The 14,667-nt window shown below is 40.2% G+C and overlaps 1 protein-coding gene across 1 annotated transcript in view; it reads right to left on the bottom strand.

Moving 5' to 3' along the window:
• ube3c.S (ubiquitin protein ligase E3C S homeolog) overlaps positions 1-14,667 on the bottom strand; it is a 77,800-nt gene that overhangs the window by 55,679 nt on the left and 7,454 nt on the right. Inside the window, 8 exon segments of the mRNA NM_001087330.1 lie at positions 18-172; positions 1,140-1,360; positions 3,073-3,226; positions 5,207-5,364; positions 7,014-7,129; positions 10,409-10,549; positions 11,589-11,663; positions 13,924-13,977. Of these exon segments, the coding sequence (NP_001080799.1) occupies positions 18-172; positions 1,140-1,360; positions 3,073-3,226; positions 5,207-5,364; positions 7,014-7,129; positions 10,409-10,549; positions 11,589-11,663; positions 13,924-13,977 (1,074 nt within the window).

Genomic DNA, 14,667 nt, shown 5'->3' with positions numbered 1-14,667 from the left:
ATGAGTAGAAATCTTACGGCTGTGGTGTGCATCTTTGTCATATCGTCATCATCGTCTTCAGAATCACTATTGAGTTCTTGATGGTTTGTGCCAGAAGACGACACTGGTAACTGAGAAAGAAAGATCTGAAGCACTCTCAGATATTTCAACATCCCCTCTTCCGACAGGTTACCTACAACACAAGAACCCATGCGAGACAGGTGTAAAAAGGACATCATGCATTCACTTCCACGGAGATGTCAAACTTTTAGCTGCATCTCATCTATGATTTCGACATAAAACTGCTTCACAGATCCCTAGCTCTGCTTCATGACCGCATTCTATTCAGAAGCAGGATAAACTACAAAATCTGGACGTCTGCCTGTCGAACATCTCATTTGGAAAGCAAGGTTATTAACGGGGTCGCTATTGGAGGGGGGCGGCTAATTCAAGCAAGTGCAGCACTGCTGGGTCTCCCTTAAAGGAGAAGGAAAGCAGTAGCGTTCCTAGAGGGGGGCGGGCCCTGGTGCATGACGCGCAGCCGGGCCCCGCCCCCCTCCATACGCCCGAATTGTAGTGGGGATTTCAGTGGAGTGCGGTGCTGCCGGGGGGCCCTGAGGGGGTGTGGGCCCTGGCCCGCTTGCACCCCCTGCTCCCCCAGTAGTTCCGCCACTGAAGGAAAGGCTTCGTACACTTGGGGATGCCAAATGTTACCCACCCCCAAGTGATTGTATTTACTTACCTGAAACCCCGGGCCGGTGCTCCTATCAGCAGAAAACTGCACCGGCCGGGGTTATACCAGTGAGCACCATGGATCTTAATATTTGTAGCCATAGACCTCCTTGTTGACTCCTACTAGCTATATATTGAGTAATAAACCTTTCTTTTTGTGCATTTATATTTTTTGTATCTATATCTACATTTTTTGTATTTGAATCTTAGGAGTGCTGTCCTTGGTCAAGTGTGTTTTATTTTGTACTAGCATCCAGGTTTTATACATATGATATATATGGTGTGCATCCTTTGGACTATTTTTAATTTATAGCAGTTGGTATCTTATTCCCAATATAATGACCGTGGATACCTCAATGCATGCTTTTACTAATGCTAAAGAGCAAATCAGAAAGTGAAACGGAGGGAGAACCCATCTTGCTCCATACCCAAGTAGGTTTCCCCCACTGTCAGCACAAAGTAGAAGAGCCAGGGAGCTCTGTGGCTTGTCCGTGAGTGCTGCTGTCCTTCCTTTAGAAGTGCATTTAGGGAAGCCTCGTACGGAAAAGCAGTTTGCAGATCTGCCAGTGCTGGAATGATGAAATGGAATATTTGATCTGTATAAGGTGCCGCCAGAAACTCTTCTATGAAGGCCGTGAAAACCTGTTGCCTGGAGAATAGTACAGATATATTTATAGCTATAGCATCAGCATTTTGTATTCACTGCAGTTTAATGAAATCTAGACCTCCTGCCGTAACCCCATTTGGATAATTGATGAGGAACAAGTTTCTACTTGCAACAAAATAATTAACCAGCACAAGAATTGTTTTTCAATACAGATAATTTGTGCACAACTGTTTAAAAACCCTTGGCATTACAGTTGGTGACATATAAACTGTCATAGAATATTTGTTTGCCCTACTATTGTGTTATCCTGCACTCCAACCCCTTAAAGACCAGCGACAACTGACAGTTCAAGTTTGCCCCTGGTCCTGTAACTGTAAAAAGTTATGTGGTGGGTCGCACTATACTCCAGGTCCTCACTATACTCCTGGTCCCCACTATACTCCTGGTCCCCACTATACTCCTGATCCCCACTATACTCCTGGTCCCCACTATACTCCTGATCCCCACTATACTCCTGGTCCACACTATACTCCTGGTCCACACTATCGGTCCCCACTATACTCCTGGTCCCCACTATACTCCTGGTCCCCACTATACTCCTGGTCCCACTATACTCCTGGTCCCCACTATACTCCTGGTCCCCACTATACTCCTGGTCCCCACTATACTCCTGGTCCCCACTATACTCCTGGTCCCCACTATACTCCTGGTCCCCACTATACTCCTGATCCCCACTATACTCCTGATCCCCACTATACTCCTGGTCCCCACTATACTCCTGGTCCCCACTATACTCCTGGTCCCCACTATACTCCTGGTCCCCACTATACTCCTGGTCCCCACTATACTCCTGGTCCCCACTATACTCCTGGTCCCCACTATACTCCTGGTCCCCACTATACTCCTGGTCCCCACTATACTCCTGGTCCCCTCAGCAAATAACGGTTGTGCGATCATTATAGCTACATGACAGAAAGGGCCAACAAAGAGAGGCCACATATTAAACTGCAACTTAGGGGCAGATTTATTTAGGGTCGAATTGAAAATTTGAATTTTCAAATTCTTTTTATGGTCAAAACTCTCAAATTCGAATTGTGAATTATCAAAGTTCGATTTGAATTTTAATTAGAATTTCGAGCTTTATCACACCCTGGCACTTCAATAACTCAAATTCGACTATTCGGAGAGGTCCAGTATGCTATTAGTAGCATTCCTGACATTCAAGTTTTTTTTCAGAGAAAAAACTGGAATCAAGTTTAGTCGAATTCAAATCGAATTCGATTTGAGTTTTCGGGTCGGGAATCCCCGTCCGAGTTTTAGATCTCAGATTTTTTTTTTAATTTAGAGCAAAATCAAATTTAATAGCGTTTTAAAAAAACTGGAAATTCGAACTTTAATAAATGTGCCTCCCCATGTGTTGGTTGCCATAATATGCAATTAATTTTCCAAAATGGGATATTGATTCCCAGGTTGCAGAACTGGGGGAGGGGTGTGGTTGACACCCAATTAATAACTTTATCAAAAAAAACAGTAGCCAAGACTGGCTCAAAAGTTTTAAGATGCACCTGAGTCCAACGCTTGCAGGTACCATGTTTGCAGGTATGATCCAGTCAAAAGCCTAACATTCTGTGAATAGGACCCCCTCTCTCCCATGTATATAGGAACATAAAACTGCTTAAACGTCAGTATTAACATCACCATCACCTATACATACCCTAGAAGAGAAATGTGTAACTGATAAAATTGGGTCTTACCTTGCGCCTTCAGGACAGGAGGTATATGTAAAGTGCAAAGGTTTCATAACGTTTTCTAGCAGGACTCTTGCAATAGGGACTCTGGAGACATCTGTATAGTCAATGCTAGGAGGGAGTTTGCTATTGATTAGCAAGTACAGAGACCTGTAATATCCTGCCATGAACAAAGAAGGGGAGAAAAAGAGAGAATATCTCATTTAAACAATATTGTATGACTAAATGGAAGAACCAGCTGTTTAGTCGGCTTTCACTAGGCTGCACCACAACATTTTACTACTGGTTTTCTAGCCCAGACTGAGCCTGTAAAGTGCTAATGTTAAGTGATTTTCCAAATAGAGGACTCTGTTGTTGGTAAGCGGGATGTTCACCTTTACATTAACTGTTAGTATGATGTAGAGAGTGATATTCCGAGACAATCTGCAATTGTTTTTCATTTATTATTATTTGTGGTTTTTAAGTTATTTAGCTTTTTAATGAGCAGCTCTCCAGCAATTTCAGCAATCTGGTTTCTAGAGGCCAAATTACCCGAGCAACCATACGCCGATTCAAATAAAAGACTGGAAAATGAATAGGAGAGGGCCTGAATAGAAAGCTGAGGAGTAGAAAGTAGCAATAATAATAAATGTGTAGCCTTAAGGTGGCCATAGATGCAAAGATCCGCTCGTTTGGCAACATCGCCAAACGAGTGGATCTTTCCCCGATATGCCATTAACAAACATAGCTATATCAGGGGTAATCTGATTGTTCGGCCGTATGGCTCCGGCGGGATCGGTCAGGTCAAAATCAAACCTGACCGATCGACCAAACGACCGATCTCCACCAGACGAAAGATGTCGGCACACACCACACACGATCCGAAAATCGTACGAATCCTCGATTCGTACGATAGGATCTGTATGTCTATGGCCACCATTACAGAGCATTTGTTTTTTAGATGGGGTCAGTGACCCCCATTTGAAGGCTGGAAAGAGTCAGAAGAAGAAGGCAAATAATTCAAAAAATATAAAAAAATTAAAGAATGAAGACAAACTGAAAAGTTGCTTAGAATTGGCCGTTCTATAAAACACTAAACGCTAACTCAAAGGTGAACCACCACTTTAAACTTAAATTTTGGGAAACTGGAAAAAATGTAAAATGGAAAGCAATTTAAAAAAGTCTTTATTTATGGTGAACAATCTGAAAACAACTCGCTGAAAAAAAAGCGTTTGGAAGGTAAACAACCCCTTTAAGCATGACGGGGTTAGTGCCTAATTTTCCAGTATATCAAGGAATAGAAAGTGACTGTTCAGACTTGCCTGTGCCCACCAGCCAAATAAATCTGTTAATGTGTTACTGACAGAGACCAAGGAGATGTTGTGGAAGCTCCAGTTGGTCTACGTGGACTGTTTCAAACAGTCTATAGCACATGGATTCTTCTGATTGCCTGTCTACTCAATGATGGAGGCACAATTCTGGCTCTTACATGGGGTGTCAGTTCACTCTCTAGTGACTATAACTACTAACCTAGGAGCCCCTATACCTTCCTCAAAAACAAACCAGCTTTTTCCTTTGAGCACAGCAATTTTTAACGATTTCCGAAGCATGATTTGCTGCTGTCCAGAGATGCACATTATAGTATCTTCAGAAGATCCTGGACAAGATCCTTGAAAACGCTTTAAGATCACAGCATGGTGCTAACAAATTGGCACACAGTGAATAGCAATTTTCTTACTCTTATAGTCTGGATTTTGAAATCAGTTCACTACTATAAAAACTAGCAAAATGCTAAGCATGCTAAGTGAAACAGAGATGTCAATGGCAATAGCCTAATCAGGCCAAAACCAGTACAGGTATGGGATCCTTTATCCGGACTCCATTTTATCCAAATAATCCAAATATTTAAAAATGATTTCCTTTTTCTGTGTAATAATAAAACAGTAGCTTGTACTTGATCCCAACTAAGATATAATTAATTCTTATTGGAAGCAAAACCAGCCTATTAGGTTTATTTAATGTTTACATGATTTTCTAGTAGACTTAAGGTATGAAGTTCCAAATTACAGAAAGATCTGTTATCCGGAAAACCCCAGGTCCCGAGCATTCTGGATAACAGGTCCCATACCTGTACACCCAGGCCAAAAGGGTAAATACTGACCTTTTTGAATCATGTAGTGCAAAATTTGTTCGACTAGCGAAGCAACATGTTTTGTATCTTGTAAAACAGGCAAATATGTAACTTCTGATGAAAACACTTCAAGCATTCTCATAGGTAATGCAACATTCAAGCCGTCATCGTGACACTGCTGTAATAACCTGGGGGTGAAGGGGAAAAAAAAGATGAAATAAATATGGCAATTACTAAAAGTGCAACTTGCACAGCTCCTTTGGAGTTTAATGTTCTCTATAAAGGAAGAAACTGAGGTCCAATGAAACAGCAGGTGATAATATTAGAATGCAGCTTTGCAATGCAACGTGGTCCTGTCTAGTGTCCTGTATCCTGGAGAAAGTTTCCACTATACTTCTATGAACCTTTTACTGAACTGAGAGAAACGCTACATGATCATCATTATTAATAATGGCACTGTACCACTCTCTTTACACTTTCAGGAGTATGGTAGAACCCCCATTTTACGTTTTTCAAGGGACCAGAATAAAAACATGTAAAATCAGGGAAAATGTAAAATCAGGGAAACCCCCTGCTCCTTAGTTTGTTTTGCTACCCACAGGTGTCCATGTAGTGCCTGTAAAGTATTTTCTTAAAGGTTACATGTTGGATTGATAGGCTTTAGTGATGTGTGGGTCGGGCCGATAGCCGCGGGTCGGGCCGACCTTACACCCCACTTTCCAGGTCGCGGGCGGGGGTGGGTTGAGGTCTCCTGACTGCTCTCCCCAACCCCAAAAGCCGGCTTCCGACGGTGGTGCGGGTCGGAGCGGGTCTATAAAAGGAACCCGGAACTCAGGCGGGCACCGGTGGTTGGAGGGAGGGTGGCAGGCAGGTGTGGGTCGGGAAAAGCCTAATCCAAGACCTTGTTTTTTTCCACTGTTTGTATCATTTCAATGTTACAATACGGTTTTCTTGCTTTTTCAGAATGATTAAACCAGAGTAGCTTTGGTGTGCAAGACTAGGATTACGCTATCTGCAAGGAGTTTGCATGTACTGCTGCACAGGTTCTTGTCAGGCAGAGCCATACACTCAGGGGAGGACAAGAGGGATGAGTTCCCGCACCTTAGCCGGGTACACAGGTGTGTTACCCACGGAGTGCTGGCATGGTCTGGGAATTGGGGACTTTCTGCCCTAAACCCGACTGCTTTGTGTGTATTCCACAGGAACCTAATGCAAAACTCTACTCTGTGGGGCAGATTTATCAAGGGTCAAATTCAAAATTAGCATTTTCAAGTTTTTTATGGTCAAAACTGTCAAACTCGACTAGGGAGTTATTCAAATTCGATTTGTTTTTTTTAATTTTTTTGAGATTTATCATACTCTGGCCCTTCAAGAACTAGAATTTGACTATTCATCACCTAAAACCTGCGGAATTGCTGTTTAAGTGAATGGGAGAGGTCCAGGGATCAATTTTTTTGCAGACTTCCTGACAGTTCAGTTTTTTTGGATTGATTCTATTCATCCGAGTTTTAAAAATTAGATTTTATTAATAAATTTGTAATGGTCAAATTTCGAGTTCATGGGAGTTTTAAAAAACTCACATGTATTCGAACTTTGATAAATGTGCCTCTGTGTGGGTTTGCTCTCACACACCCAGCACATGCAGGTTAACTGGCTCCTGATAAAACTGACTACAATATGTGAGAATGTGAACAGAACCTAAGACTGTGAGCTCCACTAGGGCTAAGACTGATAATGTGTAATCTATGCGCAAATGTTTTGGTGTTGTATAAATAACAGATGATAATTATACTACAGTAATGGCATTCATATGGGTAAATAATGAGAGAATCTTTACCTGCAGCATAACCCTAAAAGCCTCTTGATTTGATAAAGGCACGTCAGCCTATCTGGGCCTATCAGCTGTTTGACAAACTGGGAATTGTGTTTGATCAAATTCTGGCATATCCATATCTGTAAGAAAAAACAACCAGATCTAATAATGACAAAAAACATCAAATAAACTTGCACATACAGAGCAATTGGGGTGCATGAATTTCATATAATACAGAGAAGCATTTTATACACATAATTGACTCATTCTCAATGCACAATGCAGGGTGCAAAATGCAAAAAAGAGCATTTTGCTCTATGCAGATTGTTGCAGGTCTTTGTGCTCCAAAGACCTGTATTAGCCAACACTGTATTGGTGAAGAGCAGAGGTGGGAAGTACATGGGGCGTGGAACAAGATGTCCACAGTCAATTTCACCTTTCAGCAGGCCGGACTGACAATCTGTGGGTTCTGGCAAATGCAGGAGGGGCTGTTGTAATTTGCCACAGAGAGTCACTATTTATTGGGCTGGTGGGGAACTGTTTGGGCCTCTCTGTGGGCTGTTGTTTGGACCTCTCCGTGGGCTGTTGTTTGGGCCTCTATGTCGGCTATTTAGACCTCTGTGTACCTATAATGCCAGGGCCTATTTTGAATCTCAGCCTAGACCTGACTTTCAGCCCAGTAGGAGTCACAGATCACAAATTCATTTGGGGCAGCCAATGACATGTTTGCATTTAAACATGTGACTAGTAAATACTACATGCTGATTAGTTGCTATAAGTCATTAGACCGGATGCAAACTTTATTATCACTAGGGATGGACGAATTTGACCCGTTTCGCTTCGCCAAAAATTCCCCGCCGGCGAAATGTCGCAGACGCCCATTAAAGTCTATGGGCGTCAAAAAAAATTTGTCGCGCGGCGAAATTGTTTTGACGCGCGTCTTTTTTTTTTTGGACGTACGCCGCCATACAAGTCTATGGGCGTCATTTTTTTGGCGAAACGAGGCGAAAAAATTCACCCATCCCTAATTATCACTGTTTTATCCACAAAAATAAAATCACAAAGACTAGGATTCAGATTTGGCCAAATCCTAGCTGTTCAGTCAGTTGTGAATACACTAACAAATCTTGATGTGCAGACAAACCATGAACAGTTACCTTGACTTAGTTCATTCCTGTTTCTTACATGAGATACAGACAACTGTTTAAAGGGATACTGTCATGGGAAAAAAAATTTTTTTCAAAATGAATCAGTTAATAGTGCTGCTCCAGCAGAATTCTGCACTGAAATCCATTTCTCAAAAGAGCAAACAGATTTTTTTATATTCAATTTTGAAATCTGACATGGGGCTAGACATTTTGTCAATTTCCCAGCTGCCCCATGTCATGTGACTTGTGCTCTGATAAACTTCAATCACTCTTTACTGCTGTACTGCAAGTTGGAGTGATTATCACCCCCTCCCTTTTCCCCCCAGCAGCCAAACAAAAGAACAATGGGAAGGTAACCAGATAACAGCTCCCTAACACAAGATAACAGCTCCCTAACACAAGATAACAGCTGCCTGGTAGATCTAAGAACAACACTCAATCGTAAAAACCCATGTCCCACTGAGACTCCTTCAGTTACATTGAGAAGGAGAAACAGCAGCCTGCCAAAAAGCATTACTCTCCTGAAGTGCAGGCACAAGTCACATGACATGGGGCAGCTGGGAAATTGACAAAATGTCTAGCCCCGTGTCAGATTTCAAAATTGAATATAAAAAAATCTGTTTGCTCTTTTGAGAAATGGATTTCAGTGCAGAATTCTGCTGGAGCAGCACTATTAACTGATTCATTTTGAAAATTTTTTTTTTTCCCATGACAGTATCCCTTTAAAGGAAAATATTTTACCATATTAACTGTAAGCTGCCATCAAAATGCTCTTTTTGACTTCATGCAATCTGATCTGAACTACCGGTAATGGCAATGTAGCAATTGTGGATGTTTCACATGCTAAGCATGAAGTAGGCAATGAAATGGCCATTCATCTCGATAGCAAAATGCAACATTCTGGAGCAATGACTGCCAGGCCTGTGAGTTCATTGCATGTCTCCAGTCGATTGCTCTTGAGCTAATTAATAACCAGTCCCTGGTATTTTGTTGTCTTCCAGTTGAACCACTAAAAGCTCAGGCAATAGAATGCCTAAAATCCCTGTGCTATTGCACTTAATATCACATGCCAGGACATTAGAGAAACAAGCAGTGTGTGTGAGACTAGAACATTCTACCGGCAGTTACAGGAAGACTGGGGGTCTTTACGTATTTATCCTGATATTCTGCAACAATTTAGATTTTTACGGTGTTTCAAGTACTGTATTTAGCTTTTTGCTCAGAACCTGTCCAGATTTTTATTTCAGACACTATCTGGTTCTTAGGGTCTAAGTCAGGGATCCCCAACCTTTTGAACCCGTGAGCAACATTCAGAAGAAAAAGGAGTTGGGGAGCAACACTAGAATGAAAAATGTTACTTGAGTGCCAAATAAGTGCTGTGATTGGCCATTTGGTAGTTCCTATGTGGATTATCAACCTACATTGAGACTCTGTTTGACAGTACACCTGGTTTTTATGAAACCAAAATGTGCCTCAAAGCCTGGAATTCAAAAATAATCATCTGCTTTGAGGCCACTGGGAGCAACATTCAAGGGGTTGGAGAGCAAAATGTTGCTCATGAGCTACTGGTTGGGGATTACTGGTCTAAGTCATCCCAACAATCAGGCAGTGGTTGGAATATGTGACTGCGAGATAAATAGAAGGTTTGAACAAAGGATAAGTAATTAAACGGGTAACAATATAATGGTGGTCTTGAAGAGCAATAGTCACTGTAACTGACCCTCCAAGAAACAGACAGCATTTAATGCAAGCTGGAAAGTGGAAGAAGAACATGGCAAATAATTAAAAAAAACTATTAGAAATTAAGACCGGTTGAAAAGTTGCTAAGAGTAGGACATTCTATAACATTAAAATCAACCGTCCCTTTAGAAAGTTAGAAACTTAGAAATTAGGGATGCACCGAATCCACTATTTTGGATTCGGCTGAACCCCCGAATCCTTTGCGAAAGATTCGGCTGAATACCGAACCCAAATTCTAATTTGCATATGCAAATTAGGGGTGGGAAGGGGAAAGCATTTTTTACTTCCGTGTTTTGTGACAAAAAGTCACGTGATTTCCCTCCCTGCACCTAATTTGCATATGCAAATTAGGATTTGGATTCGGTTCGGCCGGGCAGAAGGATTCCGAATCTGAATCCTGGCCGAATCCTGAACCGAATCCTAGATTCGGTGCATCCCTATTGGAAATATAGTTTAATAAACTGCAAGAATATTATAAAAATATTCAATTTTGTTTTCTGTAAAAGAACAGCAGGGCCAAATGAAACTCACCAAGCGTTTAGAGTCCTCATTCTGTCTATAGAAAAACAGGAGCTTGCGCACTAACAGCACCAGATTGCTTGCGTTCGTAGCACCCCCATTTGCAGCAGCTGAGCTGGCGAAGGAATCAAACTCACTTCTTTGGATGGTGTACTGCAAAGAGAAATCCCAACATGAATACAATATTGAAATGTAGGTTTTAACTTAAAAAAAACTATAACAGACTAAGCCAGTTTTACACCCACATGTAACGCATAATATATGAATAGTTAAGACTTCATAGGAGATAGAGGTATGAGATCCGTTATCCGGAAACCTGTTATCCAGAAAGCTCCAAATTATGGAATGGCCGTCTCCTATAGACTCCATTTTATCCAAATTACGAGCTATTTCCTAACAGATGAATTAGAGCTCACTCAAATAACTGATTCCAGTACAAACAAAAACTAACAAAATAAATGCCTTTTGCACAAATTCTGCATGTAGAGAGACATGATGTCTGGTGATTTTAATAGAGTGATCTCTAATTCATCTTCTAGGCAAATGGAGCCCCCCTATAAGATATATTGGATCTAACTGTCAAAGAATATCTGACACCCGACTGCTGGCATGAAGACAGAATGAAGAGAAACAGATGCTGAGAGAGGAATAGTGAAGATAAACTTGATTATTTCAGAAATACAGAATATTTAATTGATTGTATTTAGAAAGTTTCTTATTTCAGTATGCTGAAGCTTATGTTACATTTTTATTTACGCGATAGCTCCCCTTTAAAGATAAATTGCACTCACCACCAATTTTTTTTATTTATTTTTTTAAATCTATGGGGACATAGATTCTGACACTTTAGAGGAAGAACTATTTAGGTTGACACATGGGTTGTCCATAGCAACCAGTGATTGGAAACTCGTTTCCATTTAATACATCGAACCTCCATGGGTGGTGCATTAGTTTATCATATAAAGTAAGGTTTTGCCACTCCAGCAATACTTAATCCCTACACACAATGGCCTTGTTCTATTACATCCCAGGTGATTCAAAAACAGCAACTGTTGTTTTGCTCACTACAAATACCAGCAAAATGATTTTTAAAGCATTTTCTACATGAATTCCCTTTAAGGAGCCAGTCATTGCAGTCTCTGACAGATGAAAAGGCCTTGCTCCTAATTTGCCATTCAATAAAAACACATACTTGCTGTTTTCTGTCCTTGTAGCCTCGTACAAAGGACTGGATGATTATTGCATTTTTCAGCCTCCTCCTCTCTTCCTGTAAAAGATAAATTGTGGCAATTTATTTTAAAGTGATAATCAATCCCAGCATCAAAACGCTTAGCTACAAGGGAAAAAAAAGCAACTCAACTGACACGTCCAGTTATATAGTAAATTTAAAGATAAAACATCGGGAGTTCAGATTCAAAAGAATTCTGATGGTGCTGTTATGTGCTAACCACAAGCTTAAAGGGATACTGTCATGGGAAAACATGTTTTGGTTTTTTTTCCAAAGAAAAAAAACATCAGTTAATAGTGCTGCTCCAGCAGAATTCTGCACTGAAATCCATTTCTCAAAAGAGCAAACAGATTTTTTTATATTTCATTTTGAAATCTGACATGGGACTAGACATATTGTCAGTTTTCCAACTGCCCCCAGTCATGTGAATTGTGCTCTGATTAACTTCAGTCACTTTTTACTGCTGTTCTGCAAATTGGAGTGATATCACCCCCTCCCTTTCCACCCCAGCAGCCTATCAACAGAACAATGGGATAAGAACAGCACTCAATAGTAAAATCCAGGTCTCACTGTGACACATTCAGATACATTGAGTAGGAGAAACAACAGCCTGCCAGAAAGCAGTTCCATCCTAAAGTGCTGGCTCTTTCTGAAAGCACATGACCAGGCAAAATGACCTGAGATGCACCTACACACCAATATTACAACTAAAAAATAAATATACTTGCTGGTTCAGGCATTACATTTTATATTGTAGAGTGAATTATTTGAACTGTAACTAGTGTAATTTAGAAATAAAAACCACATAATAAAAATTAGGGACGCACCGAATCCAGGATTCGGTTCGGGATTCGGCCTTTTTCAGCAGGATTCGGATTCGGCCAATTCCTTCTGCCCGGCCGAACCGAATATAAAATTTGCACATTTCAAATTAGGGACGGGGAGGGAAATCACGTGACTTTTTGTCACAAAACAAGGAAGTAAAAAATGTTTCCCTTTCCCATATGCAAATTAGTATTCAGTTCGGTATTCGGCCGAATCTTTCACAAAGGATTCGGGGGTTTGGCCAAATCAAAAATAATAGTGGATTCGGTGCATCCCTAATAAAAATAATAAAAAAATCCCTTAAAATCCTGTTAAAACATTGGGCTTTCCACTTAAATCATTTTATTGGTGCAAATTGCACAGGATTTTGTCCGTATCAGTGAATTCCACAAAAGCTTCTAGGGCGGTAGATACCGTTCCTGATTGTGGCTCAATTCTGAAGAAAAGCTGCATTGTTGGGAAAAAACACACGAATCATGTCTAAAATTGCAATTTTTTGTGTTTCTTTCTAAGAGAGTGGGTCTTTGCCCTGCCTCCAAATGCAACATCACAGAAGCAGCAGCCAAGAAAGTCTGCATCTGGCAAGGGTAAGCAATAGAAACATTTTTTTTTGTTACTTTCAAGAAACAGATGTTCTATAGAAGCTTAAAATGTTGTTCACCTTTAAGTTAACTTTTAGGGGCCCATTTACTAAGGGTCGAAGTGAATTTTCAAATTCAAAAACTTAGAATTTCGAAGTAATTTTTGGGTCAAAAAAGGCCAAATTTCGATTTGAATTGAAAATACTTCACAAATTCGACCATTCGAAAATCGAAGTACTGTCTCTTTAAAAAACTTAGACTTTGACACTTCGCCACCTTAAAGTATCAAATTCGATGATCAAATTTCAAAGTTTTTTAACTTCGAAAATTGACCCTTAGTAAATGTGCCCCTTAGTATGATACAGTATGCAACTTTTCGAATGGTCTTCATTGTTTCTTTTTTTTTTTTTATCGTTTTTTAATTATTTGCTTTCTTCTTCTGATTCTTTCCAGCTTTCAAATGGAGAGTCACTGATGCCATTCAAACAACATGCTCTGTTAGGCTACACATTAAGAGGCACATTTACCAACGGTCGAATTTCGAATTCATGTGAGTTTTTAAAAACTCATATAAAATCGAAATTCGACCAATCGAAATGTATTAGAAATCTAATTTTTCAAACTCTGATGGATTATATCGACCCAAAAACTAGAATTAAATTTGAATTTAAAAAACTTGATTAGTTTTTTTCTCTGAATATCACTCTCTACATCTACTAAAAGTTAACTCAAAGGTGAACAACCCTTTCAATGTATCTGACTAACAGTTTTGCAGAGTACACAATACTCAGCCCAACAAAATGTATATAGTGCAATCCTATAGAAGGTAGTCATAGTCAGTGATGACAGTATATTCCATGTATAAAGGTTTATATCAGTAGAATAAGCCTTACCTCTCGTTTGCGCCGCTCTTCCTGGGTTCGATGTAAAAGGGAAGCTTTATCTTCCTAGGGAAAAACAATTACTCCATGAAACGAAATAAAATGCATATAAAGCTTACATTTAGAGGGTTAATTACTAAAATCCAATTTATTTCTGATCATTTAAATAAAAAAAGTCAGACCAAGCTAGAATCCACGATTGGAACTTATTTATTATTAAAAAAGCACGATTTAATCGGATGGGGGTAAAACGAGATGAAATCGAGCAAAAACTTGAATTGTACATTTTTTTTTATGAGGTTTGATTTTTTTAAGGCTTTTACCCCGAAAAGCCTGAATTTTTTCAGCTTCTTGTCCGAAAAAGCCCGGATTTTCAAGCGAATTCCAGCGCAGACCACAGAAGCTTCCACATAGGATAGGGACCGCTCCAATTAACTTATATACAACCTTGGGAGGTCTGAGATGGCGGATTTTCAAATCCTTTTTCCAGAAAAATTTGAGTTAAAAAAAAAAACAAACATTCAAGTTTTGCACCAAAAAGGCAGACTTTAGTAAATAACCCCCTTAAGGGTCAGGGCACACAGGCAGATTAGTGGCCCCAGTGACAAATCTCTTCTTTGGGACGACTAATCTCCCCGAAACTGCCTTTCCGCCAACTAAAATGTAAATTGCCGGCAAGATGGCACTCAGAGAAATCTGTGTTCCGAAGTAGCCTGAAGTTGCCTCATGAGGAAACTTCGGGCGACTTCGGAAAAC

The sequence above is a fragment of the Xenopus laevis genome, chromosome 6S (genome assembly GCF_017654675.1).
Source record: "Xenopus laevis strain J_2021 chromosome 6S, Xenopus_laevis_v10.1, whole genome shotgun sequence".
In the NCBI taxonomy this organism is placed as follows: Eukaryota; Metazoa; Chordata; class Amphibia; order Anura; family Pipidae; genus Xenopus; species Xenopus laevis.
The sequence above is the reverse complement of the archived record's forward strand: the minus strand, read 5'-3'. Positions and strand labels throughout refer to the sequence as shown.